This window comes from Myotis yumanensis, unplaced genomic scaffold, assembly GCF_028538775.1.
Source record: "Myotis yumanensis isolate MYYU_CA2020_CCGP unplaced genomic scaffold, mMyoYum1.0.hap1 SCAF_21, whole genome shotgun sequence".
In the NCBI taxonomy this organism is placed as follows: Eukaryota; Metazoa; Chordata; class Mammalia; order Chiroptera; family Vespertilionidae; genus Myotis; species Myotis yumanensis.
Window position 1 is genome coordinate 16,397,339 of NW_027223772.1, and position 27,980 is coordinate 16,425,318.

General features: G+C 51.3%; 1 protein-coding gene across 3 annotated transcripts in view; it reads left to right on the forward strand.

Moving 5' to 3' along the window:
- Window positions 1–14: 14 nt before the first annotated feature.
- IPPK (inositol-pentakisphosphate 2-kinase) overlaps window positions 15–27,980 on the forward strand; it is a 67,046-nt gene continuing 39,080 nt past the window's right edge. For all 3 annotated transcript variants that reach the window (XM_070400953.1, XM_070400955.1, XM_070400954.1), the window contains exons 1-6: window positions 15–260; window positions 7,237–7,284; window positions 8,983–9,078; window positions 12,680–12,746; window positions 15,113–15,234; window positions 16,972–17,061. In XM_070400953.1, the coding sequence (XP_070257054.1) occupies window positions 180–260; window positions 7,237–7,284; window positions 8,983–9,078; window positions 12,680–12,746; window positions 15,113–15,234; window positions 16,972–17,061 (504 nt within the window). In that variant the 5' untranslated portion in view covers window positions 15–179. The remainder of the gene's footprint in view (window positions 261–7,236; window positions 7,285–8,982; window positions 9,079–12,679; window positions 12,747–15,112; window positions 15,235–16,971; window positions 17,062–27,980) is intronic.

A 27,980-nucleotide genomic window follows, 5' to 3' on the forward strand; every position in this document is an offset into this window, starting at 1 on the left:
TGCGAGTCGGGTAGGCCGGTCCGGCACAGGCGGCGGCTGACAGGCGCTCCTCCTCCTCCTTCTCCTCCTCCTGTCCCTTCTCGTTCTCCTCCTCCTCTTCCGACGGCGCGGCTGGTGCCCAGGCGGACTGTCGACCCCCCAGCTCGCGGCCCTGCAAGGCTCCAGGGCCGCTCTGGGGGATGGACCAGGGGAAGATGGACGAGAATGAATGGGGGTACCACGGCGAGGGCAACAAGAGCCTAGTTGTGGCTCACGCGCAGGTGAGCGACAGACGTCGGCGTGTCCGGGACCTTCACCCTGCCCGACCGTTTCCGCGTCCCCCAGCACCCCGCGGTGCGGGTCGGTTCCGCTCCTCCCAGACCCCTGCCCATGTCCCCCCGGAGTCACACCTTCCCCCTCGCGTCAGTTTGCGTCCCCACTTCGTCACCCCCTCCCCCAAGTCGGTGCAGCGGCCCCCAGTGTCCCCCCCGCCAGGTCACCTCCCGTCCCTCGGGTCAGCTCCGCGTCCCCCCAGCACCCTCTTGGGTCGCTTCCGCGTCCCCGCAGTGTCATCCGCCCTCCCGGGGTGAGCTCCCTCCACTCAGTGTCACCATCCCCTGGTCAGTTTCCCCCGGCTCCCGGCCCCCGGCCTCCTGGCCGCTGGGGGCAGAGGGCGCGGCGCGGCGCGGGTGGGGAAGCCCGGAGGCCGTGGGCCTCCCGCCGGGCGCAGGCTCCGGGACGCCAGAGTTGCTGCTCTGCTGCGGCTGCTAATCGTGGAGCATTGCCCAGACGCTTTTTCCAGAATCTTTTAGAATTGAGAGTTTCCCCCCTTTTTAAGCCTCCCTTCCTTACTCCTCCCTTTCTTAGTGAGGGTGAGAGTTTCAGAAAGCGCTGTAAGAACTCCCGGGGAGGTGACCCGGGAAGAGAAGCTGTGCACTGTGCGAAGGCCCAGGTCTCCCCGACCTGCTGCCGGCTGACACCAGCGGCAGGAATGCAGTGGCTGGGGGAGGGGTCAAGAGCAGAATCCCAGTTCCACCGGCCGGGCCCAGTCCACGTTTCTGCATTTGCAAAGGGAACTAGTAACAGAACCCCCTGTGTGTAATTGTTAGAAAGATGAGGGAGCAGGAGCTGGACAAGTTATGCCTGGCAAGTGAGGCTGAGATACCTGCCCAGTCCACGAGCTCTACGGGGTGGCGCCTGGCCCTGCCATTCCAGTGCTGGGTGCGCTGGGTCGGCTGTAGGGTCAGTTGCAGTCACCCCGGCGACCCCTATGCACCGCCACAGTCTGAAAACGTAAGAACTGAGACTATCCGCTTTGCTCAGGATCTTTAGATGAATTAATAATGGACACAGCTCAACCTGAAGCTGTTCTCTGTGCAGGCAGCTGGGCCCTGTTGTGTTTCAAGGTCAGGCAAAGCATGGGGTATTCCAGCATGAGTCCCTTTTTGTTGTTGGGTTACTGTGGTGATGCAAAAGCCTCTCACAAAACCAGTACTCATCTTCCAATTCCTTAGTGAGACTGGATAGTGTATCTTCATCTGGAGTAAAGCTAAGCTTTTTTAGTGGGGACTAATGTACTGAGTTTCAAAAAGACTGTTGGACAAAGGAGCAAGTTCCAGACTCGGAATACTACCAACCATGCCCACAAAATTAACCACCTTCCAGAAACAGAACGCACTGGGCTAAGAGGGGTCACTGGTCAATGCTACGCAACATTTAGGGACTAGTTTACACCAACTGCCTTCCAAGGTGGAAGGTCAGAGGCATCAGGCACTCACACGCCTTCGCCACCCCTGACGAGGGCTTGTCCACCTCCAGGGTGGTTGCCCGCCCCCCCTTGTTGCATGCCTGTTGTTGGGGTGGTGGGTTTTTTCTTTCTTTTTCCCTTTTAAACTCAGTCACCAGGCTGCCCTGGACCCATGGTTTTCATTCTGTATTTTAAATCTAAATTTGCTCTGCTGTGCTCATGCCTGGCTGTTGTGGCTCATCATTTGAACCTGAAGATGATCTTTGTAAGTAGTCTTGTAAGAAAGTGTTCCTACCAAGTGAAGGCACTGAGCGAAGGGAGGACTGTGCTCCTTGGATGTGAAGAAGCCTTTGTGCTTTGCCTGGGCCTGAGGACCAGGGAGGAGAGAGCCCTGGAAGGCAGCCTTTCAGGTTTGTCCTGTGCCCACGGAGAGGGTGTGTGCAAGTGGGAGAGAGATGGACGACTGAGCACAGGATTCCCTCACCTGCGGGTGGACTCCCCAGACGCCCTCATTCATTCCAAGGCAGAGAGCTGCCTTCCCCACTTTTTGTTTTTAATGTATTTTTATTGCTTTCAGAGAGGAAGGGAGAGGGAGAAATAGAAACATCAATGATGAGAGAGAATCATTGATCAGCTGCCTCCTGCACGCCCCACACTGGGGATCGAGCCCGCAACCCAGGCATGTTCCCCAACTGGGAATCGAATCGCGACCTCTAGTCCATAGGTTGACACTCAACCACTGAGCCACACCGGCCAGGCCCCACTTTTTTCTAGATCAGGAGATAGTCACTTTCTTGGAGAGGGCATCATTTACTTTCTGATTGAAAGGTCCCTATAAAGTGAGCAATCTGTTCTCTACTCACCAGCTCAGAACACTGCGTGCCTTCAGGCAGCCAGTCCTGCAGCCTGGCATCTGCACTGAAGGAACATGAGATGAAAGACAGACAGCCTTCCAGGGGTCAGGAGCTGTGAGGAGCATGGGGCTTGTAAAATGGGGCCTGGAGACAGAAGAGCTAAGTGCAGGCCATAGGAGGACCGTGGCATGGGGGTGGTCTCAGGGCCCAGCGTGAAGAAAGGCGAGTGCGAGACCCTAATGGCAGACCAGTTCCCTGGCAGATTGCTGTCAGCTTCCTCGTGGCCCCTTCAGACATCCAGTGTCTGTCACCCTCAACCTGGTGCTCAGCACCCTTGGGTCCAGCTGTGCAGTTTAACCCTTTCCCAGGCCCTGGCCCTTGGCCCTTGGCCCACAGCTTGGCACTGTGTCCCAGTGGGTGCCTGGAGGCCCCTGCACTGACCTCATGCAAAGTCTTGGGCAAGGGCATTTCCCTGTGGGCAAGTGAGGGTGCTGTCACTTGTCCTGGTGACCATGCCACACTTCTGCTCACTCTGAGCTATGGTTAGCGAAGCCCAGGCTGCCCTCGTGTGCTGCTGGGATTTCTGTCTGTGTGGCTTTCACATCTGCACTTACCCTTCTTCACCTTTGTCTTGTTGGTTTGGCTCAGTGTCCTGTCCTGTGAAGGTCACTGTAAGTCTGGTTTATAATTTGATCTCCTAAGTGTCTCCAATGGTGGTGGGAGTCAGCCGGGGCAGGCCAGGCAGAGAGCTGCCCCCAGCCCTTGAGCTGCCTCCGGCTGCCCTCACCTATGGGTGTAGGGCAGACAGTGGCTCACTCCCTTCATCACACCAGGCTGTTGTGACACAAGCAAAATGAAAGACCTGCCAACAAAGGTCATTTATCAGAAGCATGTAGGAAGCCGCTCATGTCTGATCTTTCAGGTTTTGCAGCCTTCCTAAGATTAAGGGAGCGCGGGGGGAGGGGGCGGTGGTGGTGGTGAAGCCCTCTGGCGTTCCTCTGGGTCCTGAGGATGTGAAGTTCCTGCAGTCGGGCCATCTGACTGCGTCCTTCCTCTCTTGCATTTTAGGATTTCTGGTTTGTAGGTCATACTTCTTAATGTATGTGTTGGAAGCAAATAAGAATTGTTCTGTTCTATTGTTTTTTTAAAAATGACTTTTCCTGCCCTAACCAGTTTGGCTCAGTGGATAGAGCGTCGGCCTGCGGACTGAAAGGTCCTAGGTTCGATTCTGGTCAAGGGCATATACCTTGGTTGTGGACACATCCACAGTAGGAGATGTGCAGCAAGCAGCTGATCAATGTGTCTCCCTCATCGATGTTTCTAACTCTCTATCCCTCTCCCTTCCTCTCTGTAAAAAATCAGTAAAATATATATTTTTTAAAATGACTTTTCCCAACTGCTGGGCCACTCCCTTCTTTCGTTTTTTCCTGAATCTAGTTGAAAGAGTCTTAACCTTTTGTTGCCTCTAGATTTTTTTAAGTAACTAATTCTGTATTTGAGATTTTTAATTCTATCCATACAGGTTGATACAGTAGATGTGACTTCTTTCTTGGTAAGAACTCATTAGAGACTCTGCATGTGGCTCCCGTCTGTTTGCACCTGCAGTTGAATCATTAGGATCTGTTATTTCCCAACTGTGTTTCCTTTGGTGGCTTCCAGCCCCAGCCTTGGTGAGCGCTGCGCCTGCTTTCCTAGCATCAAGGTCTGCCCAGCCAGGCCTGGTCTCCCAAGGTGGCATGGCTCCCCAGCCTCCTCCTCAGTCAGAACTCAGGGCAGCAGTGGCCCCGTGTATCAGTGAGGTAAGGAAGGTTTTGGTGTGTGCAGCAGAAGAACAACTGCAGCGCCGGCTGCCCCGCCTCCACATGGCATCCATTGGTGCACCTGCTCCATAACTCTCGTGTGGCCTGGGAGCACTGGGGCCTTGCTAGCTCCTCCAAGACTCACTGTCACCCATGCAGGGTTTGTCATTACAAATCGTTCTGCTTCTCCTCTGGCTGTCACATCAGCCATCGCTTCAGGGACCGTCGAGTCTCCTCTGTTTCAGCCCCTGAGTGTCCTTCCCTGCCTGTCACGTGGACGTGTAGCTCCACTGTCCCCTCCTCACCTCATGGTCTGTCTGCGCCGGTGTCAGCTGTGCAGTAGTGGTGGGTCCAGATGGGGCTGCCAGCCTGGGAAGGAACGGGTCCTCCCTTCTGGCCTCGATGGGATGGGCTCCCTCGGCGAGATGTCTCGTCTCTCTGTTTTGTCTGAGGCTGTCCACCCAGCACCATGTCCTACCCCCGTCTCCCAACCCCACTGTGGGCCTGTGGTGCGTTACTCGGTGGGTCACCTGGCGTTGACCTGGCCAGGTGTTGTCACAGATGCTCCGAGAGGCCACCCAGGTTGGGGCTGGCAGGGCAACTGCAAAAGGCAGCCTCACTGAGAAGCACCTGAGCCATCGAACACCCAGGGCAGTGCCTCGAGGGTGTCATTCCTCTGCAGCTGTTTGTCAGGCTCCCTTTCCCTTAACTGTTGCCTGGCCTTTGACTCCTGGGGGTCTTCGGGAGGCCTGGTTCTGGGTCATCATCCAGAAGGCTAGGCTGTCCTGCGACAGCGAGGCTGCAGCCTGAGACACCAGTGAGGGTGCCCGCAGGCCACGGGCCAGCCTCCCCTGGGTGTTTGCCTGAGGCCCTAACCCTTTAATTCCACCCACAGGTTCTCTCTGGTTTCAGGGGGCAGGTCTCCTTTTTAATATATTGGTTTTTATAGTCTTTTATTTGTATTCAATATCAGCTATTGCTTCCTCCTCAGTTCCAGAAAATCCTATATAATAAAACCCTAGTATGCAAATTGACCGAACAGCATAAAGACCAGTCGCTATGACGTACACAGGGGGAGCTCCGCTCAGCCAGAGGTCAGGCTCAGAGCCTCTCCCGCCTCCACTGTGGGCGGGAGGTAAGGAGCAAGAGGTCCTGGACTGCGAGAGGGCACAGGCCAGGCTGAGGGATCCCCGCCCCCCACCAGTGCACAAAATTTCTAGACCTCTAGTATAGAATATTAGGAAAAAGAAACCAGAAAGCACCCAATATTTCCACACTAAGAAAATAATTTTTGTTAACACTCTGGTGCACTTCCCTCCATTATATGGTTTTATTGGGTGCTTAAGAATCCTTTGGCCTGCCCAGTGTGGCTCAGTGAGCATTGACCCATGGACCAAGAGGTCACTGGTTTGATTCCCAGTCAGGGCACATGCCTGGGTTGTGGGTTTGATCCCCAGTAGGGGGAATGTAGGACGTAGCTGATGATTCTCTTTCTCTCTCCCTCTCCCTTCCTTTCTCTAAAAAAAACAAATTTTTTTAAAAATCAATAAAAAATATATTTTTAAAAAAGAATCCTTTGTTTCTGTTTTCCTGCCTTTCCACTCAACCTTGCAGCCTAACTATGTAGAATACCCTTCACGCACGTCTCCGGGGCTGCAGAGCACTCGGGCAGCCAGTGTGGGCGGCATTTGGGAGGCTGTGCTTTTAGAGCTATTCTGAGCCTTGCTTTGCCAGGCATCCTGGTGTTTCGATGACTTGATGTTCCCAGAGTGGATCGGAGGCACCTCTGCCAGGCCCACCCTCCTCCCCCGTCACCCCTGGGACCCTCGCAGCACAGAAAGCTTCCTGCTTGTCACTTATAAGTGACAAGTTGTACCCTTAACTCTGTATGTTTTGAGGTTGTTTATATGTGTCATTCCTGCACGCAGTGATTTTTTTAGTTTTTTGAAATCACTGATGCTCATCTGGGGTGCCAAGGTGTCAGTGAGTGTGCCTCACTCCCTGTCCTGCTGTGGGCAGAGCTACCCGGCCCAGACCGTCTTCTTAATCTCACCCCTCTCTTAACTTTCTTGGCATCGTGTCCTAGACATCGAGAAGAAGGCACATTTCAGACACCTGCGTTCCCATGTCTGTTTAGAGAGAAAGGAGTTTTCTTCACAGCTGGTTAGACCTGGTGCAGTGGCAGCCCTGGCGCTCACTGGGGGCAGCAGTGCCCACTCCCCCCTGGGCACCTCCCTGAGGTCAGCCGAGGCAGCCTGCCCTCCAGCCATGGTATCCCTAGGACTAGGTGTCTTTCTGCCAACGAGGGCTGGTGAGGTTGATTTCTCACCTTTCTCTGCCTTCCATCTGAATGGGTGTTGCTGGCTCCCTAGCTGGCCTCTTGGCATGACCTGTGGCCACCGGCCCTCACAGCCTGGCCCTCATAGGGCATCAGTGCTGGCCTTGCAGAACAGGTGCACACAGAGTGTGGTTGTTTGAGGGGACTGGCCCTCAGGAGGACACTGTAGCTCCCTAGGGTGGGCTGGTAACATTGAGATCATTTTCCATTTTATTTAGAATCAGCAACACTTTTATATTAGTAGTAAAGTCTTTTGTTCATTCTTATTTCCTGAAGTTAAATTCCTGGGAGTGGGCTGGCTTGATCAGGAGCCACAGGTATTCCTGGTTGCCCTGTGGCCCCTGTGTGTCCTCTGGTGGGGGCACTGGGTGTTTAGGCCAGTGGGCTGCCTATGAGGTTGCCACCTCCAAGCTTCTGGGACAGCCCCCAAGCTGCCCAACCCCTCCTGCACACCCTGCCCCACCCCCGCTCCCCCGGCTGTGGGCAGCACTAATCACCCTTTGCTTTCTTTTCCAATAGCGTTGTGTGGTACTGCGTTTTCTGAAGTTTCCTCCCAATAGGAAGAAGGTAAGATCTGTTGAGTTTGCCACCCAATCATTAAGACAATTACTTAGGAACACTTTGATTTTATTTCTGATGTAGAAGTATTAATGCTCATTAGAGAAATTTAAATATGACACAGCATTCAGTACAGAACGTGGTGTGTCTGATTCCTGCAGGACCCAGTGCTTGGTGGGGTCACTGTGGGTCACTGTGGGGAGTCCTTGGGTGCTGAGCTAGGAATCGCCCGTTCAAGTCAAGGAGCCCTGTGGTTGGCGGGGACCCCGAGGGTCAGGTCTCAGCTTGGCATTTCCCCTTCTGTGAACATGAAGTCTGGGATGCTGGCAGGTAGGCAGCATTGCAAGTCCCAACAGGCAGTTCAGATGGAGCCTTGGTTTCTATTTGCTGAGTCACCCAAGCCCAGGACTGTGGACACCCTCAGAGCTGTTGCTGCTCTGTAGCCCTGCTGACCTCTGGGAGGCAGTGACCCTGGAGGTGGGGTGTCGCTGTGGTATTCATCCAAATCTCAGTGGGTGCAGGGCTCAAAATACCAACTTCTGCGCATGGGCCACGAAGTTTCAATTGCACTCTATGTGCGCGCCCGCACGTGGTATTTTATGGAAGAGCCACACTCAAGGGGCCAAAGAGCCGCATGTGGCTCGAGAGCCACAGTTTGCCGACCACTGCCCTAGGGGAAGGGAGGGAGGCACAGGAGCTGGTGTGAGCCCTGCTCCAAAGCAAAGGCAGGAGCTGTGGGCACGGCCCTCACAGTGGGGACGGGCAGAGGTGGGTGTGTGGGTGGGGAGTGGAAATTGGCCAGGATGGCCATTGTGTTTCTGTGGAATCCAAGTGGGGACCAGAGCCATCTGGGAGGCTGCCTCTAGCCCCCCTTCTCCACTCAGCATCTGCTGAGCCCAGACCCCAGCTCTGGTCAGCTTTTCCTGTTTCAATTTATTGAGGCAACAAACAATTTGCCTTTACTTATTATGTCAGTGGTGTTACCAGTGGGAATCCTGTGGTCATGCTGTCAACAAGAGGAGCTTTTTGTCAGGAGGCCTGGGCCAAGCGTGTGGAGCCACTGGGTGTGCTCTGGGCTTTTCGGTTGGGTTTCATTCTCACACTTCACACTGCACTCGCCCTGGGATGCAGGCTGGGTCTGCGGGTGCTACAGGGCAGATGGCAGCCCAGCCCAGGACTTCCCTGGAGCTCAAGCCCTGTGTCAGCACTGCCTGGACTGCCCTTGAGGACAGCTCTCTCATTCCTTAGACCTGGGATGGACTCTTCGGAGTTCTCGCCTCCGCCAGGGGGAGGGACACAGGGCTGATTTCCTGTCTCACCCAAATCTCATAGCTTATTGGCTCCTTAAGAACATCTAATTTGGGAGAAAATATTTTATTCTCTATTTAGAGGCTGAAGAATAAAATGTAAATACCTAGTGATTTTTGGACAGGAGAGATTTTCAAAGTCGATTCCTTGGAAGCGTGCATGAGCTGCTGGTGGAATCCACTGGTGTTCCTGGCACAGGTGTGGGTCACGTGCGGCCCTGGATAGAAGGCAGAGGTGGGCCTGGGAGCTGAGGGGACAGAAGCTCCAGTGGGTCTGGCGGTGTCCTTGGCGAGGCTCACCTTCCTCCGCGTCCCCGACCGCCATCTCCACGGGGCGCCCTTGTGTAACCCTCCGCCTCGCGCTGCGTCAGTAAGGCCTTCCTGTGCTTCTTCGTTGCAGGCCTCGGAAGAAGTATTCCAGCACCTACAAAGCATAGTGGACTTCGGCAAAAATGTCATGAAAGAGTTTTTGGGGGAGAACTATGTTCATTGTGGGGTAAGTGGTTTCATTTATGGAGTCTAAGTTCATGGGCAAGATCTGTCTCAATAGTACCAGCTTCTCAATTACAGGTTGGAACTCTGAGCTTGATATTTCCTCATGTTAGAGTTTCCAAGTGGTTTGTTTTTCGCATTTGCTGTGTTGTGAGGTAGCAGAGCAGATAGTATTATTCTCATTTTCTAGCTGAAAGGCCTGAGGTTCAGAGAGACCACGTGATAACTGAGAGGGGTGCCTGTCACAAAGTCTGTAGTTTGGACACTTGGGGAGGAGACAGTGTAGGAAGCCACAGTGGCTTTGGTCCATGCCTGGGACAGCTGTCTTAGTATCTGTTGGCCTTGCTGCCTGTTTTAGATCAGGGCACTGAACAGACTAGCAGGTTTGTCACTTTGCACACAGAGAGCACTGCTCCGTTTTGTAGATCCTATGCCTTGCGTCTGTCCTAGGAAAAATGATAACTAGGAGGTTAAGGGCACCTGTGAAGCTGAAGGGTTGCCAGGCAAAGTAGGTTTTAAATGACTCTGACAGCAAAGCATCCTCCAAGAAGGTCCCTTGACAAGCTTAGGATGTATGGAGGTGGCTGCGGGTGTCCCTCAGGCTGCAGCCTTGACTGAAGGCATCAGACCCTTTCCAGGGTGGCCCAGCCATGGAGCTGGCAGGGTGGTGCGGCTTTTGGCTGGGGTTCTCAGAACCTCCCCACATGGATTTACTGCAGGGCTCTGAGGGTCCTTGAGACTCAGCCCGGGCTCCCCAGCACTTGATCTGAGAGATGACCTGGCCCAAAGTTGTGTCTGTCCTTTCCACAGTATCCTGCGGCCTTGTAGGTCAGCCCACACAGAATGGAAGGCCTGCAGGGAGCTGCAGTCTGTGCGTGGAGTCCCAGGGAGCAGGCGCACCTGGCCCCTGTGGAGCCTCTCTCTGTATCACAGTGCTGAGGCTCCAGATCTTTCCCCTGGCAGGGCCAGTGAGGAGGGTGGTGGGAGGTGAGGGCAGCTGAGAGCGGCCGGGTAAGTGGGAGCAGCGTGAGGGAGTCCCCTGGCCCAGGGCACACATGCTCTGCCATCCACAGTGGATGGGTCCCTGGGTGCATGAGGTGAGGCCACAGGTCGCTTTCTGGGAACATGCATTCCATTGACACCTCCACATGGAGACAGCACCTGAGTGAACACAGCCTGTCTTGCCCCCAGGCAGACGCGATGTCCCCAGGGGACTGCCACTCAGGCCTGGCCCCACTGGATGGTGGCATCCAGAGCACAACTCTGATCCGCACACGGCCAACAGGCAGAGTTAGCTTGTGTGGATGCCGCCTGATGGGAAGTGGGCCAGATGCAGCCGGGTGAGCGTTTCCCTCCTCTGTGTCTGGGACAGATACAACCAGCCCCGTGGTGAGAGCACGAGGCCCAACAGCACCCACCTCGTGCCTGCGCTGCCTCCGGGCCTGCCCAGCTGGTTTGGGGACTGGTCTGGGCTGGTTTCCGTGTGAACTGGCGGTTAGCCAGTGGGGACGAGGCTGTCTCTTTATGCCTACAGATGTCTGCATCTTAAATCCTGGGGGTAGTGGAGACCCTGGTGAATTTTAGAAGTTTAGCCTCGCTTTTGTGGGCCTCAGTCTCCAAGTTTGGGTGCCCCTGGGTGGCCTGGACTTCACCTTTACCCTGACATGATGGGGGCATGGGCCAGGCCGGCACGTGTGGCAAGTGAGGGTGCCGTTCTCCTGAGGAAGCTCCTGGGAGACTGCGAACGTGCTGCTCCCCGATGGCCTCCAGTCTGGGCAGCCCTTCTCCTCTGCAGCCTCCCGACATCCCTTTGAGGGCAATGCCTGTCATCAGGGAAGCCGGTGTGGCCACATCTTCCAGGTACACTTCCTGGGAGGGTTCTGTGCTCTTCCAGTTTCCCTAAGTTAATACCACGTTCCCTGCTGATGCCCACTGCCTCCCAGGGCTCTGAGGCACCATCCGTCTGTCTGGCAGGTGATGGCACAGTTCACAGGGTCATGAGTCTGAAGCAAGGGTTGGTCAATGTAACCAAATGCTAGGAAGGGTGCCTACTACCAACATTTTATTCTGACTTAAAACACAAATAGAGCTCATTATAAAATCAGGAATTTAAAGTTGCTTAAAGAAATAAATTCTACTTTTTACCTTGGTGACTATGAACTTAGGCGGGGGAGTCACAGACGCGTTTCAAGAGTAGCTGAGCCACTTTGAGCTCTGGACTCGACCCCCTCGGTCTTCTGCACGTGTCTGTCACTTGATGATTCCAGCAGGGCCTGCCTGCCTGCCTTTCCCAGCTGAGGCATCAGGACACCTGTGCAGGCCTGAGCTGCTGTGCTGGCCCTGCCCCCAGCCTTGCCCCAGGTTGCGGGGCTGAGGTGTTTCTCTGAGGGTGGGTCTGGAGGCAGTTCTTTTTTTAAAATTTTTTAAAAATTTTTATTGATTTCAGAGAGAGGAAGGGAGAAGATATAGATAGAAACATCAATAATGAGAGAGAATCATTGATCAGCTAGGGGATCGAGCCTGCAACCCAGGCATGTGCTCTTGACAGGAATCAAACCTGGGACCCTTCAGTCCCCAGGCCGACGCTCTGTCCATTGAGCCAAACCAGCTAGGGCTGGAGGCAGTTCTTTATCTTTCCTGCACAATGTCTGCTCACTTCCTACCTTTGGTTTGTTTAAAGTGGAGTGAGACCTTGGGCTTTTGTGAATGTCTAAGTTTTGAATTTTCAAATGTTTATAATTTCCCCTCTTCCATTGTTTCACCTTACCTAATTCAGAACTAAATTTTTAGCAACTCACCTTTTATCAGTTTATAGCATGTGTAGGTAAATGACAAAATTCATGAGATCAGCTCACACAGCAGGCTGGGAAGTGGACGGTTGAAGCCAGGCCCACTGCAGGAGCACGTGGGAGGCCCCGGCAGGCCTCAGCATTCACATCCTCGGCTGGCCTCCTGTGTCCTGCGGGGCTTCCCCAGAGAGAGAGCTCTGCCACCCTGGCAGCATCAGGACGATGGTGAGCAGCATGAATTAAGACTCCTTCTTCAGGAATTTGCAAGGAGCAGCAACGTGGAGAGAAGTTGCTCTTTGTTTTTTGCCCAGATGCACAGCCTGCTGGGCCCTGAGTCCCGTGGCGGAGGGCCCTCAGGGGTCTCACCAGAGATTAGTATTCCATCAGACCCTTTTCCTTGAGCTGCTCCTCAGGGGGAGTGGGAGAGGCTCAGGGTGTCTGCGGAGACAGCTGCTGGGAGCGTTCGTGCCGGCAGTGAGGCCCTCCAGCCCTGCTTTGCCGCATGGACACCACGAGGAGAGGCCAGGGCTCGTGAGGACACTGACTGGGTGATGGGCCGCTGCTGGTCACCACCCGGCACCCAGCCACTCAGGAGGGCTGCCGCTCCCGGGGCTTCCGTTGAATCGGGACATGGCCTTCAAGTAAAAGAGCAGCCTTTCTTCCTGAGGCCCACATACTTGTCCTGAGGACTTGTTAATGTGCTGAAATACACGTCACATAAATGTACCGTTTGCACCACTGTGAGTGTGCAGCTCCACGGCATCAAGTATGTTCACAGTGCTGTGCGGCTCACACTGCGGCTGTTTGTCCTTACAGGAGGTGGTCCAGCTGCCTTTAGATTTTGTGAAGCAGCTCTGCTTAAAGATACAGTCTGAACGACCAGGTAAGGGTTTCTAACTTACACATTTCCTTTGTCATTTAAGATGCCCGATGTGAAGTGTGTGACATTTTTCCTCATGTCAGGTAGATGCAGCTTTCAGCAGTTCTTTTGCCAGAAACTTGATCATCAGGGTAGAGACCCCAGGAGCTTACGAAGACAATTCTGTCATCAGATCCCCAGGCCACTGCAGAGAATGTATGACCAGGGACTAATTAATACTAAGAAACATGCAGTTGGGAGCGAAAGGGAGCCAAGGGAGTTAGGGGAGACTCAGGGAAGGGAAGGGAGGCTGCAGGAAGGCTGGAGGAGTCAAAAGGAAACCAGGTAGACCCACACCGCAAAGGAGGGCCAGGCCCACAGAGTCTGCAGCCGGAGGACCTGCCCCCAGAGCTGGAGCCCACCCAGCCTGCTTGTCCTCTTGGGGGACCAGGAGACGTGAGTTCTGTGGGCAGTACCTTCCCCATCACCTCACATGCCTCCCCCATCACCTCCCGTACCTCCCCCGTCACTTCCCGTACCTGCCCCATCACCTCCCGTACCTGCCCCATCACCTCCCCTACCTGCCCAATCACCTCCCGTACCTGCCCCATCATCTCCCGTACCTCCCCCATCATCTCCCGTACCTCCCCCATCACCTCCCGTACCTGCCCCATCACCTCACATGCCTCCCCCATCACCTCCCGTACCTGCCCCATCACCTCCCGTACCTGCCCCATTACCTCCCGTACCTGCCCCATCACCTCACATGCCTCCCCCATCACCTCCCGTACCTGCCCCATCACTTCCCGTACCTGCCCCATCACCTCCCCTACCTGCCCCATCACCTCCCCTACCTGCCCAATCACCTCCCGTACCTGCCCCATCATCTCCCGTACCTCCCCCATCACCTCCCGTACCTGCCCCATCACCTCCCGTACCTGCCCCATTACCTCCCGTACCTGCCCCATCACCTCACATGCCTCCCCCATCACCTCCCATACCTGCCCCATCACCTCCCCTACCTGCCCAATCACCTCCCGTACCTCCCCCATCACCTCCCATACCTGCCCCATCACCTCCCGTACCTGCCCCATCACCTCCCGTACTTTCTTGAACTTAGTCATGGCTTAGTGACAGAAGCCATGTCAAAGCCTTGCCTTTCAGGGTCAGAGACAAAGAGGTAAAGCCCCTGTGATTGAGATGGACATGCCTCCGCCCAAAACACAGCCAGGCAGCCACAGTGTGCAGTGGCCGGTGGAGAAGTCTCCCTTGTTTGACAGGAGCAGGCCAGCCCCCAGGGCACCGTGCCTGGAGCCCCAGTTGAGGAGGCCTAGAGGAATGGGCTCCGTATTGTGAGGGCTGAGGGAGGAAGGAGGTCATAGCCACGTTGAAGCCAGGACAGCGTCTTAGCTGTTTCCTCCTCTAGAGGAAGACAGACTGAGACTTGTTCTAGGTTCTGCTATGCAGCTGCAATGCTGCTCAGTACCATTATTTTATTTTAGAATTAGTAATTAAACGTATGCTACTTAACAGTGATAAGAACTGTGCCCCATTGTAGTGATGACTCGCCATCAGCCTTGTTCTGTGAAAGGGGAAAGGCCAGCCACACGTGGGGTCTGGAGGTCACATGTGCCTCCGTGACTGCCCACAGCACAGCTTCCCGCAGCCCCTCTGGGGAGCTGTGTGTGCGAGCCTCCCACGGAGCCCGCAGGAGCAGGGAGAGGCTGCTGCCTCCTTCCTCTGAGGTCCTGGGTTAAGGGGCTCACAGAATTTGGGGGCAGTCCCCAAGGCCACCTCACTTCTGATGACAATTGAACATTTGGGGGGTCCCCAAGACCAACCTCAGGATCTGATAATTTATTAGAAGGACCTATAGAACTCATTGTCATTGTCATGTTATGGCTGGTCGCAGCTCAGGGACACAGGTAAGACCAGCAGGATGAAGAGGTGCTGGGGGCAGGTCCAAGGACACGGCATGTGCTTCCAGGTGTCCTTCCCCCTGGAGTCGTGTGGGGTGCGCGTCCTGCTTGCAGCAGCAGTGTGTGAGCGCATGGAGGAGTGCCACGCACGGAGGCTGCCCAGTACGGAGGCTGCCCAGCTTGGTGGGAGGGTTTTTGGAGGGTTGGGCATTAGACACAGCTGACTAGCTGCCCTCAGCTTCCAGCTTTCTGGAGGTCGAGCTGATACGGTGAGACCCAACCCCCACCCTGAGTCACAGTTGTACTCCTGTGACTCAAAGGCCTCCGGCAGGCAGCACTTTCAGCTGGAGGCGGCCGCCCAGGAGCTGGAGGCCAGGCCTGACTTTTCCTCCACAGGAATTGGCCAAGTGGCTGCAGGGGTGCCTCGTATCCCTGGCACTGATCCTCAGGTATTTCCCCTCTGTCTTCTAGAATCTCGCTGTGACAAGGACCTGGACACTCTCAGTGGTTATGCTCTGTGCCTTCCCAATTTAGCCAGACTTCAGACGTACCATTTTGCCGAGCACCGGCCGATTCTGTGTGTAGAGATCAAGGTGAAGTTTTGTAAAGGGGAGTGGTGTGGGGAGAAGGGAAAGGTGGGTTCAAGTTGTGAGTCCAGGGCACCTGCCAGAGCACACCTTCCCACTGAAGCTCCTGCTGTCTCCACAGCCCCGCAGCCCTTCTCAGGCCCAGCACCTCCTAGAGCAGTGGTTCTCAACCTTCTGGCCCTTTAAATACAGTTCCTCATGTTGTGACCCAACCATAAAATTATTTTCGTTGCTACTTCATAACTGTAATGTTGCTACTGTTATGAATCATCATGTAAATATCTGATATGCGGGATGGTCTTAGGCGACCCCCTGTGAAAGGGTCGTTCGACCGCCAAAGGGGTCGCGACCCACAGGTTGAGAAGCGCTGTCCTAGAGACTCTGTCTGCTTCCCGCTCCTTCCATGGTGCCACCTGCTCTGGTTTCTCCCACCGGCCAGCCCAAGGGACATGGCTCCCCAGGCCCCCAGATTCAGGCCTGTTTCCAGGTGTTTCGAAGGAGAGACAGTGGGACAGGCCCTGGCCGACAGCCACCAGCAGAAGTGCTTTGGATTCCACCCTCCCCGTTTGCTTTGGAAGGTGCAGCTCGCTAGGCCCCCCTGACCACTCCCTCTGCCATGCCCTGTGGGCCCTATGGTGACACTACATGCTGTGTTCCGGGAGGTCAGCTTGAGGGCTGCCCTTCAGACTGGAGGGCACTCTGTTCCTTTGCTTCTGTCCTGCTCATGTGAAACCTCCCTTGGTTTGTCGTGGCCAGGAGTCCTGAGCTGGGGGACAAGGGGTGTTGCATGTCTATTGGAGGAAGTGATTGCCGGATAAGGGCCAGGCCCCTGGCTTCATTCTGCTGCCCAGTGTCCAGGGGGCTGCTCAGGTCTTCCTCAGGAAGCTTCCCGGATGTCCCAAGCCATTGTTTGTCTCCTTTTCCCAAACCTCTTTGGTGGTGATTTCCGGGTCACACCCTTGACCCTGAGCACTCACAACCCCTGTGCTCAGTGGGGACTGTGGACCTGCTTCTCCAGAGGGTGAGTGTCTTGGCCTCACAGAGACATGGCAGCTCTCCAGGGCCACGTGCTAAATTCAGGTCTTATATGTTGTACGTGCCCAGAAACCAGGGGTTTCAAAAGGCACCCGGGGTTCCAGACGTTTTGGGAGCCTAGCAACCATCAGATGGGTCCTTCCTGTTCATGACTTCTTGTCAGAGGGAATGAGGTCCTGCTTCTTGGAGCTGGGAGCACTCCCAGCATCTTTCCAGTCTCGTTTGTCTTGAAAACACAAAGCGACTCTGTGTTGTGCTTTTCAGTCCAGCAACTGAGGACCAGTGAGAGTTCTGACTCAAGCAGCAAAGAGATGTTTAGATGATACGACAAGAGAAGCATCAGGGGCTAGAGAGAAAAGCAACTTTGGGGACAGTTCTGTCCAACACGGCTGCTGCTCCCAAAGTTGCCTTGTAGTTCTATGTCTGCTTAAAGCAACGGTTCTCAACCTGTGGGTCGAGACCCCTTTGGGGGTCGAACAACCCTTTCACAGGGGTCGCCTAAGACCATCGGAAAACACATATATAATTACATATTGTTTTTGTGATTAATCACTATGCTTTAAGTATATTCAATTTGTAACAATGAAATTGGGGGTCACCACAACGTGAGGAATTGTGTTAAAGGGTCGCGGCATTAGGAAGGTTGGGAACCACTGGCTTAAAGGTATGCGATTTCTCCCTAAGCAGATTTTCTTATTTATTTTGCAGCCAAAATGTGGGTTTATTCCTTTCTCCAGTGCTGTGACGCATGAGATGAAGCACAAGGTGTGCCGCTACTGCATGCACCAGCACCTCAAGGTGAGCACTGGCCAGCCCACCCGCCTGCAGCGCCGCTAGGAGGGCGCTGGCCTGCAGTGACCACCCAGAGTTTTCAAAAGAGTCGAAGAAATTGTAGATGCTTATTATTTACCTCACCTTTTTGTTGTTCATTTTAAATTGAGATAAAATTTTTTGCCCTAAGATTCACCCTTTTAAAGTGTATAGATTGAGTATATTTTAGTATATTCACAAAGTTGTACAACCATCACCACTACCTAATTCCAGAACATTTTCATCACTTCAAAAAGAAATTCTGTCCCCAGGAGCAGTCCCTGTCCAGTCAGTCCCCTGTCCTGCCAACCCCTGTCAACCTCCTATGTGTCTGGATTTGCCTGTTCTGGACAGTCATACAATGTGTGCCTTTTGCAACTGTCTTTTTCCACTTAGTATAATTATATTGAGTCCATCCATATAGTAGCATGTATCAGCACTTCATTCCTCTTGTGGCTGATTAATATTCCATTGTCTGGGAACATTTTGTCCATCTACTCATCTGTTGATGAACATGTGACTTCTTTCCACCTTTTGGTTATTGTGAATAATGTTGCTATGAATATGCATGTACATGTGTTTCTTTGAATCCTGTTTTCAGTTTCCTTGGGTAGTGTGCCGAGTCGGCACGGCCATGGGTGAGCCTGAACTCAGGCCCCTGTTCCCCATACTCAGCCCCACGTTGGGCGCCATATGTGCCGCGCCAGCACAGACAGGTTCAGTGAGCCTGAGAGGGGGCGGTGAAGGATTGAGAAAAGACAGATAAGAGAAAAAAGCTGGGTCTGGGTGGGACAGTGTCCTCTCTGATGGAGAGCTAGCGACAGCACGGCGGCCTGCAAGCCGCATCTTTATTTTATAGCCACATTCCACAAGGCAAAGTAAGGGCGTAGTCAAGATGTTTACAACATTCTTGCGGTTTCAAATCTACTCGATTACATGCACCTGAACTCTATCAAGCCCACATCACTCAGCCACAGTGGGACCACAGGTGCAGACCGTAGGTTCAAGCTTACAAACTATAGTCTTTGGCTATAATTGTGTTGGGGGCTTGCACGTGGCTTTGCCACAACAGGATTGTGCCCTCTCATTAGTCTCAGGCTTGAACCTGTTCAAATGCTGTAGCTGCTCTCCACAGGGTAGATTCCTTGGAGTGGAATTACCGGTTCTTAGGGAAGTTCTATGTTTAACTTTTTGAGAAAACACCACACTGTTTTCCCCAGCCGTTGCACTATGTGATATTCCCATCAGCAATGTATGAGTGTTCTAATTTCTCCACGTCCTTGCCAGCCCTGATTGTTCTTGTTTGTGGTGAGTGTGCAGTGGCAGCTCATTGTAGTTTTCATTTGCATTTTTCTAACAGTGATGGTCAGCATCTTTTCATGTGCTTATTGTGTCATTTGACTATCTTCTTTGGAGAAATATCTATTCAAGTTCTTTGCCCATTTTGAATTGGGTTTTTCTCTTGTGGAGTTTACATGTTCTTTATGTATTATACTAGAGTCCTGATGCACAAAATTCATGCAAGGGGCTCAGCCCTCGCAGCCCCAGCTTTGTCTGGAAGGTCGTCCAGAAGGACATCTGGAAGGATGTCTGGAAGGTTGTTCGGCTGTCTGGTCTAATTAGCATATTATGCTTTCATTATTATAGATGTGATTTGCAAATATTTTTTCCTCTTCTGTCATTGCCTTTTACTCGTTTTTCTTTTTAATATTGTTTTTATTGATTTCAGAGAGGAAGGGAGAGGGAGAGGTAGAAACATCAATGATGAGAGAGAATCATTGATCGGCTGCCTCCTGCACGCCCCCTATTGGGGACCGAGCCTGCAACCCGAGCATGTGCCCTTGACCAGAATCGAACCTGGGCCCATCAGTCCACAGGCTGATGCTCTAGCCACTGAGCCAAAACGACCAGTGCTACTCTGTTGATAGTATCCTTTGATGCACAAAGTTTAAAATTTGGTAAAGTCTATTTTGTCTACTTTTTCTTCTGTTGCCTGTGCTCTTGGTATCATATCTAAAAAATCATTGCCTAACCCAAGATCATGAAGCTTTTCTCCTATTTTCTTCTAAGAGTTTTATAGTTTTAGCTCTTATGATTAGGTCTTTGATCCATTATGTGTTAATTTTTTTTTTTTTTTTTTTTTTTTTTTTTTTTACTATGAGGGAGCATTTATTAAAGCTGAGGACAGTAAAACAAGAAAGGGCTTAGCATATGGTCAATGATTCTCTCTCATCATTGATGTTTCTAGCTCTCTCTCCCCTTTCCTCTCTGAAATCAATAAAAATATATTTTTTTAAAAAGGAGAAAGAAAGGACTTAGCATAGAAGCAGCAACAGGAGAGCCAGGCTGGGCTGCCTTAGGTCTCTGGGAAGGCAGAGAAAAGTGGGCTTTGGGAGCAGGTTCAGGGGTGAGCCTGGGATGAGGGCTGCTGCCCATTGCTCCCCAGGTTGCAAGCCTCGTGGGGTCCTTTAGGTTTAGGAGATGCCTGCCTGTGGGGGAAGGAGAGGGGAGAGAAGAGGGAGAAGGGAGTGAGGGGGGCTGCTCCCCAGAGGAAGAGCACTTAGAGTTAATTTTTGTATATGGTGTTAGGTAAGGATCCAACGTCATTCTTGTGCAATGTCAACGTCATCCCAGCACCCTTTGTTGAAAAGACTGTTCTTCTTTTCCCATTGAATGGACTTGGCACCCTTATTGAAGATCTTTTGGCCATATATGTGATAGATTATTTCTGGCTCTCTAGTCTATTTTATTGGTTTATATGTCTGTCCTTATGCCGGTGCCATTCTTTGATTGCTGTAGCTTTGTAGTAGGTTTTGAAATGAGGAAGTGTTAATCCTCCAGCTTTGTTCTTTTTCAAGATTGTTTAGGTTATTTGGTGACCTTTACAATTACGTATGAATGTGAGGATTGGATTTCTTATTTTTTCAAAACATGACTTGGAATTTTGACAGAAATGGCAGGAATCTGTGGATCACTTGGGTAATATTGCCATCTTAACCATTATAGTTTGCTAGCATTAAGTATATCCACATTGTCGTGCAGCCATCTCCAGACCTTTATTCATCCTGCAAAACTGAAACTATACCCATTAAACAGCCCCACATGTGCTCTTCTCACCCCTAGAACCGCCATTGCAGTTTTTACCTCTATGAATTTGACTGCTGTTGGCACCTCGTACGTGTGGAATGAGACAGTGTTTGTCTTTGTGACTGGTTCACTTTAACTCAGCATAGCGTCCTCCAGGTTCCTCCGTGCTGTGGCATGTCTCAGAGTTCCCTTCCTTTTGAAGCTGAATAATCCACTGAACTTGGGCTGTTGTCAATGATGCTGCTATGAATAAGAGTGTACAGATAGCTCTTGGAGACCCTGCTTTCCGTTTTGTGAGTAAATACCCAGAAGTAAGAATTGCTAGGTCATATGGTAAATCTGTTTTTAATGGTGAGGAACCACACTCTGTGGTTCATAGAGCTGTTCCAGTTCACATTCCACCACAGCACGTTTCCCCACATCCTCACCAAAACTCACTATTTAAAAAAAATATATATTTTATTGATTTTTTGCAGAGAGGAAGGGAGAGGGATAGAGAGTTAGAAACATCGATGAGAGAGAAACATCGATCAGCTGCCTCCTGCACACTCCCTACAAGGTATGTACCCACAACCAAGGTACATGCCCTTTTACCGGAATCGAACCTGGGACCCTTGAGTCCGCAGGCCAATGCTCTATCCACTGAGCCAAACTGGTTAGGGCACTATTTTCTGTTTTTGATAGTAGCCATCTTAATGAATGTGAGGTGAGAAATGCAATTGGTTTTTGCATATTGATATTTTTTAAGGAAAAGAGGCTTATTTCTTTTGTGCACAATGACAAGAGTGGTATCCACCACCTGTTCATCCTGTGCCCCCCATCCTGGCTGGTGCAGGGCACTGTCGTAGCTGGCATTTCCCCTCTTCCCTGTGAACAGGACAGCTGGTGGCAGATGCGATGTGCACAGCTCTTCTTAGACTGTAGCAGCTGCCCAAGTTCTGGAGGGCAGGGAGTAGAGTGAAGCTGGGTCTCAGGGGCATCATCTGAAAGAGCGGAGATAGAACGCCAAGGCTAGTGACCCCTCTGTGCGGCCAGTTTCTGACTCCCTCTTCTGAAGCCTTTCTGCTGTTCCCTTCCATTGGAGCAAATCCTGGTCCAACTCCCCCAAAGCCAAGGCAGAGGTTGGACTTTCTTCTGTTTGGCTTATTTACACTTAAGACCCAGTCAGTCAGAAAAAAAATTCAGTCTTGATCCTCACTGGCCTGACAACCTTCTGTTGTATATTTTTTAGTGTTCAGTGGAAAATAGAAACAATTCAAAGTAGAAAAGTTTAATACAGGACATGAAGTGTATGCAGACTCATTGGAAAGCTGGAGTGAGCCATAGGTGGTTCTCCGGGAATGAGAACAGCGGAGACCTGCCGCCTCAGGGAGGTGATGGAGAGCCCTGCAGAGCTGCATCCAGGGCAGGGAGGCCCCACAGGCTCAGCTGCTCCGGAGCACCCCAGAACTCAGGATGGGACCCTGGGAAGGAAAGCCTACCCAGAGTGAGAGCCTGCGGTGTGCTGCGCAGTGACCTTTTATCCTGTCACCCCTTGATGAACTTGTTTATTTGCTCTAACATTTTTTGATGGTTTCTTAGGATTTTCTATATACATGGTCAGATCACTTGCAAATAGAGATAGTTCTGGTTCTTTCTTTCCAACCTGATGCTTTTTGTTTTTCTTCCCTAATTGTCCTGGTTAGAACTTGCAGTACAATATTGTGTAGGAGGAGCAAAAGTGGACACCCTATCTTTGGGGGGACACTTTCACTTTTCCACATTCTGTGTAATGTTCACTGTGAGTTTGATACAGATGTTCATTTTGAGTGCTGCTTGAAAGGATGGTGAATTTTGTCAAGTACTTGTCCTATATTGAAATGATCATGAGGTGTTTTCTTCTGTTAACATAATGAATTACATTGATTTTCATATGTTGAACCACTCTTGTATGTCTTGGATAAATTCCACATGATTGTAGGAGGATAATCCCTTTAATATGCTGCTGAATTTGATTTGTCCGTTTTGGTCAAGGATTTTTTCTTAAGGAATATTGGTCTATAGTTTTTCATTTTTTAATGATGTCCTTGTCTGGGTTTGGTACAGGGTAGTAACTGGCTCCATGGAAGTGGTTTGGGAAGGGTCTCCTTCTCTCCACTCTTCCGTTTTTTGGAAGAGTTTGAGTGTTGGGGTTACACACGTGGTAGAATTCACTAGGGAAGCCATCTGGTCCTGAGGTTTCCTTTGTCGGTAGGTTTTTTATTACAGATCCAGTCTCTTGTTATGGTCACTGGACAGTTTTTTATGCGGGTCTAGGTGGCATCTCTGAGATTTATCTTTCCCCACTCAGATCTGTTGTTAAGCCCTCTACTGACTTGTTCATTTTTGTTCTTTTCAACTACAGAATTTCTGTCTGGTTCCTTTTTAAAATTCTGTGTCTGTTGTTATTCTCCAATAGATAAGACACTGTTTTCCTTGTTTACTTTAGCTGTAGCGCAGTTAAGGTAGCTGATTCAAAGTCGTATAAGTCAGTCCAATGTCTGAGCTTCCTCAGGGACAGCCATGGATTGCTTTATGCCCTGAAGGTATGGATCATACTTTCTTGTTTCTTTGTATATCTTGTAATGATTTGCTGACCATGGACATTTTAAGTAATATAATGTAGCCACTCTAGAAATCAAATTCTACAACCTCTCTAGGATTTCTTATTGCTGCTTGTTGTAATTGTTATTGCTTTTTCAGTGACTTTTCTATGCTAACTAAAGGCCCGGTGCACGGATTCATGTACTAGTAGGGTCCCTCAGCATGGCCTATGGGAATCGGTCTGAAACCAGCAGTCCAACGCTGCCTGCCGCTCCTGCCTGCCACTCCTGCTCATCCCAGCCCTGCTGCGCCTGCCACCCCCGCCGCTCGGTAGGCTCACTGCTGGTCTGCTGCAGTCTCTGGGCCGCAGCAGCCAGCATGAGCCCTGTGTCTGGCATCCATCGGTCAGCTGAGCGGCGCTCCCGCCGTGGGAGCACACTGACCACCAGGGGTCAGCTCCTGCATTGAGCGTCTGCCCCCTGGTGGTCAGTGCGCGTCATAGCAACTGGTCGACTGGTCGAACCAGCTGTCGCTTAGGCTTTTATATACACTGAGTGGCCAGATTATTATGACCGGTCAGATTATTATGATCACCCCATCAGTACTTTGTTGGGCCACCTTTTATCTTCAATACTGCGGCAATTCTTCTTGGCATTGACTCCACGAGATGTTGAAAGGTGATGCGAGGAATCTGAAACCATGCCTGATGAATAGCACTGTACAATTCTGTGAAATTTGATGGTTGTGGAACCAGCTGCCTGATGGCTCTTTTAACTTCGTCCCACAAATGCTCAATTGGATTGAGATCTGGTGATTGTGGGGGCCACCTAATCAAGGTAAAGTCTCCGTCATGGGAGACTTTCATGTTCTTGAAACCACTCCTGCACAATACGAGCACCGTGGCATGGCACATTGTCTTGTTGGAAGAAGCCATCTCCATTGGGATACGCCATCAACATGATAGGATGAACTTGATTAGCAACGATACTTAGGTATGTTCTGCTATTTAGACGTTTATAATGATCTGGCCCTCTAAGCAACTTCAGCGCGAAATTATAGCTAATTTGCCTATAAACGTCAGGTGGTCATAATAATCTGGCCACTCGGTATATATAGATTCTGAGAAGTCTGCATTTTTCTTGTCTGAAGTCTCTGCTCAGTTAGCTTAGCAGGCAGCTCATGGTTTGGAAAGATTTTCTTAAATGCCTGGAACCAGTAAGATTCTCAGTTTTTGGCAAGAGGCTCTGTGTGTGTGCTGAGGCCTGCTTTCAACCCTAAGCAGGAGAGTTGCAACTTTGCCTTAGCTTTCACTTTCAGAGCCTCTGATCGGCAGGAGGTGAGGGCCTTTGCAGGTCTTTGCAGAGCCTGTGCCTGGCCATCTAGATGCCCCAAGATGTGCTGGAGTTTTTACACCCTGTGCACATCTCACCCCTCAGCTTTTTCTGTTTAGCTTCAGGTTTAGCCTGTTTGCCACAACTGTTATTCCCCATTGCAGGCAGCTATGAGATTGAAACAATTGCCTCTGAATTGTTTTCATAAGTGCCCCTGGGAAACAATGCCCCTTTGGTGCCTAGTAAGCTCTGAGACAGGTCAGTGAGCACAGCAAACCAAGAGATTGATTGGTGAGGTAATTGAATGCGTATTCTCTGGCCCTGTCCCGCCCTCTGTAGGCTGCCAGGCTTCTGTTTTCACCAGGACTGTTGGTTTCCAGGGTTCCCTTGGAGCTAGACGGGGGAGTGGGGGGTGGGGGGTGGGGGGGGGGGGTGGGAATAGGACATTAAAGTGCCACAAAGCTCACAGTTCTTACTTAGATTTGGCTGTATTTCTTGAGTAAATGCTCCCTAGATTGTTGCAAGACTTTGGTTAATTTTCAGAGTTAAAAAAATTTTAATTGATTCTGACAGTTTTGCAGTTTTCTCATTGCTCATATGGGGGAGAGAATTTCCAGAGGTTCTTACTCTACTGTTTCTACTGACTTAATACCTGCTCATTTAACTGATAAAATATGGAATTGTATGAATTAGGTCACCTGCTTTCTCAGAGGTAACTCATGTTATCAGTTTGTACATCCTTCCCGACTTCTTCCTGTGCCGACAAAAATAAATATTATGCAGTGGAAGTGAGGTGATGCCATCTTTATACATATCTGTGCTCACATGTGCCTGTATACTCATTTCTAACGCAAATAGAGGGTCTTGCCATGTGCAATTGTTCTGCTAATTGCTTTTTTTCACTTAAATAATCCTTAAGGATTGTTTGTTGTGCAGCCTTAAGGGTTTTTCTTTGCATATTGTATAAGTATGTGAAACACATATCCCTTTTTTTTCATTTTTAAATGTATTTTATATTGTTGATAGTATTACAGATATTTCCCATTCTCCCTCCCATCCCCCTCCTCCCAGTTTGCTTTGAACTCTATTTCTGATAGGTTTCTTGCCTCCATCTTGTTTAGTTCTTTTTTCTGGCGATTCCTTCTTTTCTTTCACTTGGGGTTGTTTCTTTGTCTCCCCATTTTAGCTGTCTCTTTATATTTGCTCCTATGTACTAGATAGAACTGCTATGCCTCTCAGTCTGTGGGATGGGCTTACATAGAAGTTGTCTTAAGGGGTCCAGTGGTGTAGTCTCTTTGTTCAACTGAACTGGATGCTCTAGGAATGCTCCTTATGTGCATTGTTTGGGCTCTCCTATAATTGGGACTTGATTGTTTTTTTGTTTTTTTAAATATATTTTATTGATTTTTTACAGAGAGGAAGGGAGAGAGATAGAGAGCTAGAAACATCGATGAGAGAGAAACATCGATCAGCTGCCTCCTGCACATCTCCCACTGGGGATGTGTCCGCAACCCAAGTACATGCCCTTGACCGGAATCGAACCCGGGACCCTTCAGTCCGCAGGCCGACGCTCTATCCACCGAGCCAAACCGGTTTCGGCGATTGTTGATGTCCTGTTTGTGGGAGGGATCTCCTCTCTGACTAGCTTCCAGTTTCAACCCCAATGTCTTCCTGCCACCTGTCCAGTGGTCGGGGACTCCTTAGCCCAGAGGCTGGGTCTGCCTTGAGCCTCACACCTTGGTTGACCCTGTTCTGAGCTGTACTTCTTTCCCCACGGAGCTGGTCCTGCTGGTGTCACCTGCGGGCACTTGGGGTCCTGCTGGCTTTTGCTTTCCTGAGCAGTCTGGGATGGTGTCTGTGGTGGAGACCCAAACTGCTGTTTTGACTAATTAGATCATTCAAAGACTCAAAGCCTCTAGAGAACCGCCTCTGTCTGCAAACTGATTGGATTCAGTCTTGAGTAGCCTCAGGCAATTGTCCACAGTTTGGGTGAAAGGTTTTCCAACAGGGTGGGACAACTGCTTCTGCCTATAGGCTAATTGTTATTCTCAGTCTCTTAATGAGCCTCAGAAACTCCACAGGGTGGAGCAAGGGGCTTTCCAATAGGGTGGGCCAACTGTCTCCCCCTCCCAACCCTCAGGCACAAAACACCTGGATAGCAAATGTCTGTATGAGAAAGATGACCTCCACAGCATGAGGGAATGACTTAGTACAGGAAACTGGGGTGTCTACCTTCTGAGGTCTAGCCGCATAGCCCACAACCCTGACTTCTGCTCAGCTCCAGTCCACTCTATTCTTCCTCTGCCAGAGCCCAAGGTGAGTGGCTGCACATGGGATTTTGTGCACTGGCCCTTTAAGAGGGTCCCTGCATTTCTAGCCGTCTCTCCCTGGCCCACAGCAACCCTGCTGCTTTTCACAATCAGATGTTATGTGAGCACCTTTCTCAGTTCTGGTGCTCTCTGCTGGGGGGCCCAGCTTAGGGTTTAGACCCCAGAATTCTCAGTGGCAACCCCTCCCCCAGCTGAGATCTCTCTCCAGACCTTCAGCTGCTGTCTGTGGGCGCCCAGCCAGCCCTTTCGCGCCTCCACCCCTCCTGCCAGTCTCTGTGTGGTCTCCACTTTCTGTCCTTGGTTATCAGGGTTCTCTCCAGCTGGTCTTCAGTTGATTATTCAGGAAGTTTTTCTCTATTTTAGTAGTATTTCCAGTTTGGTCCTGGGAGCATGTCTGTGAGCTTCCACTTAATCCGCCGCCATTTTTAATCCCTACATATATCCTTTTTATTCTCTCTCTTTTTAAATATATTTTTATTGATTTCAGAGAGGAAGGGAGAGGGAGAGAGAGATAGAAACATCAATGATGAGAGAGAATCATCTATCAGCTGCCTCCTGCACACCCCCTACTGGGGATCGATCTGGCAACCTGGGCATGTGTCCTTGACCAAAATTGAACCCTGGAGCCTTCTGTCCGCAGGCTGATGCTCTATCCACTGAGCCAAACCAGCTAGGGCTGTTTTTTTTTTTTTATTAAGTAAGTGATAGCATATGCTTTGTTCTGCAAGTTGCTTTTTGCCTTGGATAAATTTTGGTGATTTTTAGTTCTACCTCTTTCTTTTGGTGGCTGCATATCATTTATTCATTCCTTCCCTGAACATGTGTCCTGTCATGTCCTGGCCCATGAGAGCACATCTACACTAATAAAAGACAAAGATGCTAATTGACTGTAACTTTGTTACGCCCTAAGCCACGCCCACCAGCCAATCAGAGAGACTATATGCAAATTAACCCAACCAAGATGGCGCCCGGCAGCCATGGAGTTGGAGCAAGCAGGAGGCTTGGTTGCCCAGGCAATGGAGGAAGCCAAGCTTCCTGCCAGCCCTGAGCCAGCTGTGGCCTCCACTAAAGGCAATAAAGTTTCAATTATAGAAGATAAACAAATCCCAGATACCTGCTTCCAGCCAGCCTCCACTGGGAGCTTGGGTGGCTGGGGGTTGTGGCCAGCCTGCAAACAGCCATCAGCCCCTCACCCAGGCTGGCCACACCCTCATGGGGTGAGGGTCCCCGCTGGGGGGCTTAGCCAGCCTGCAAACGGCCCTCAGCCCCTCACCCAGACTGGCCAGGCACCCCAGTGGGGACCCCCACACTGAAGGGGCTGTGGCCAGCCTGCAAACGGCCCTCAGCCCCTCATCCAGTATGGCCAGGCACCCCAGTGGGGACCCCCACACTGAAGGGGCTGTGGCCAGCCTGCAAACAGCCATCAGGCCCTCACCCAGACTGGCCAGGCACCCCAGCGGGGACCCCCCACCCTGAAGGGGCTGTGGCTAGCCTGCAAACGGCCCTCAGCCCCTCACTCAGTATGGCCAGGCACCCAAGTGGGGACCCCCACACTGAAGGGGCTGTGGCAGCCTGCAAACGGCCCTCGGCCCCTCAC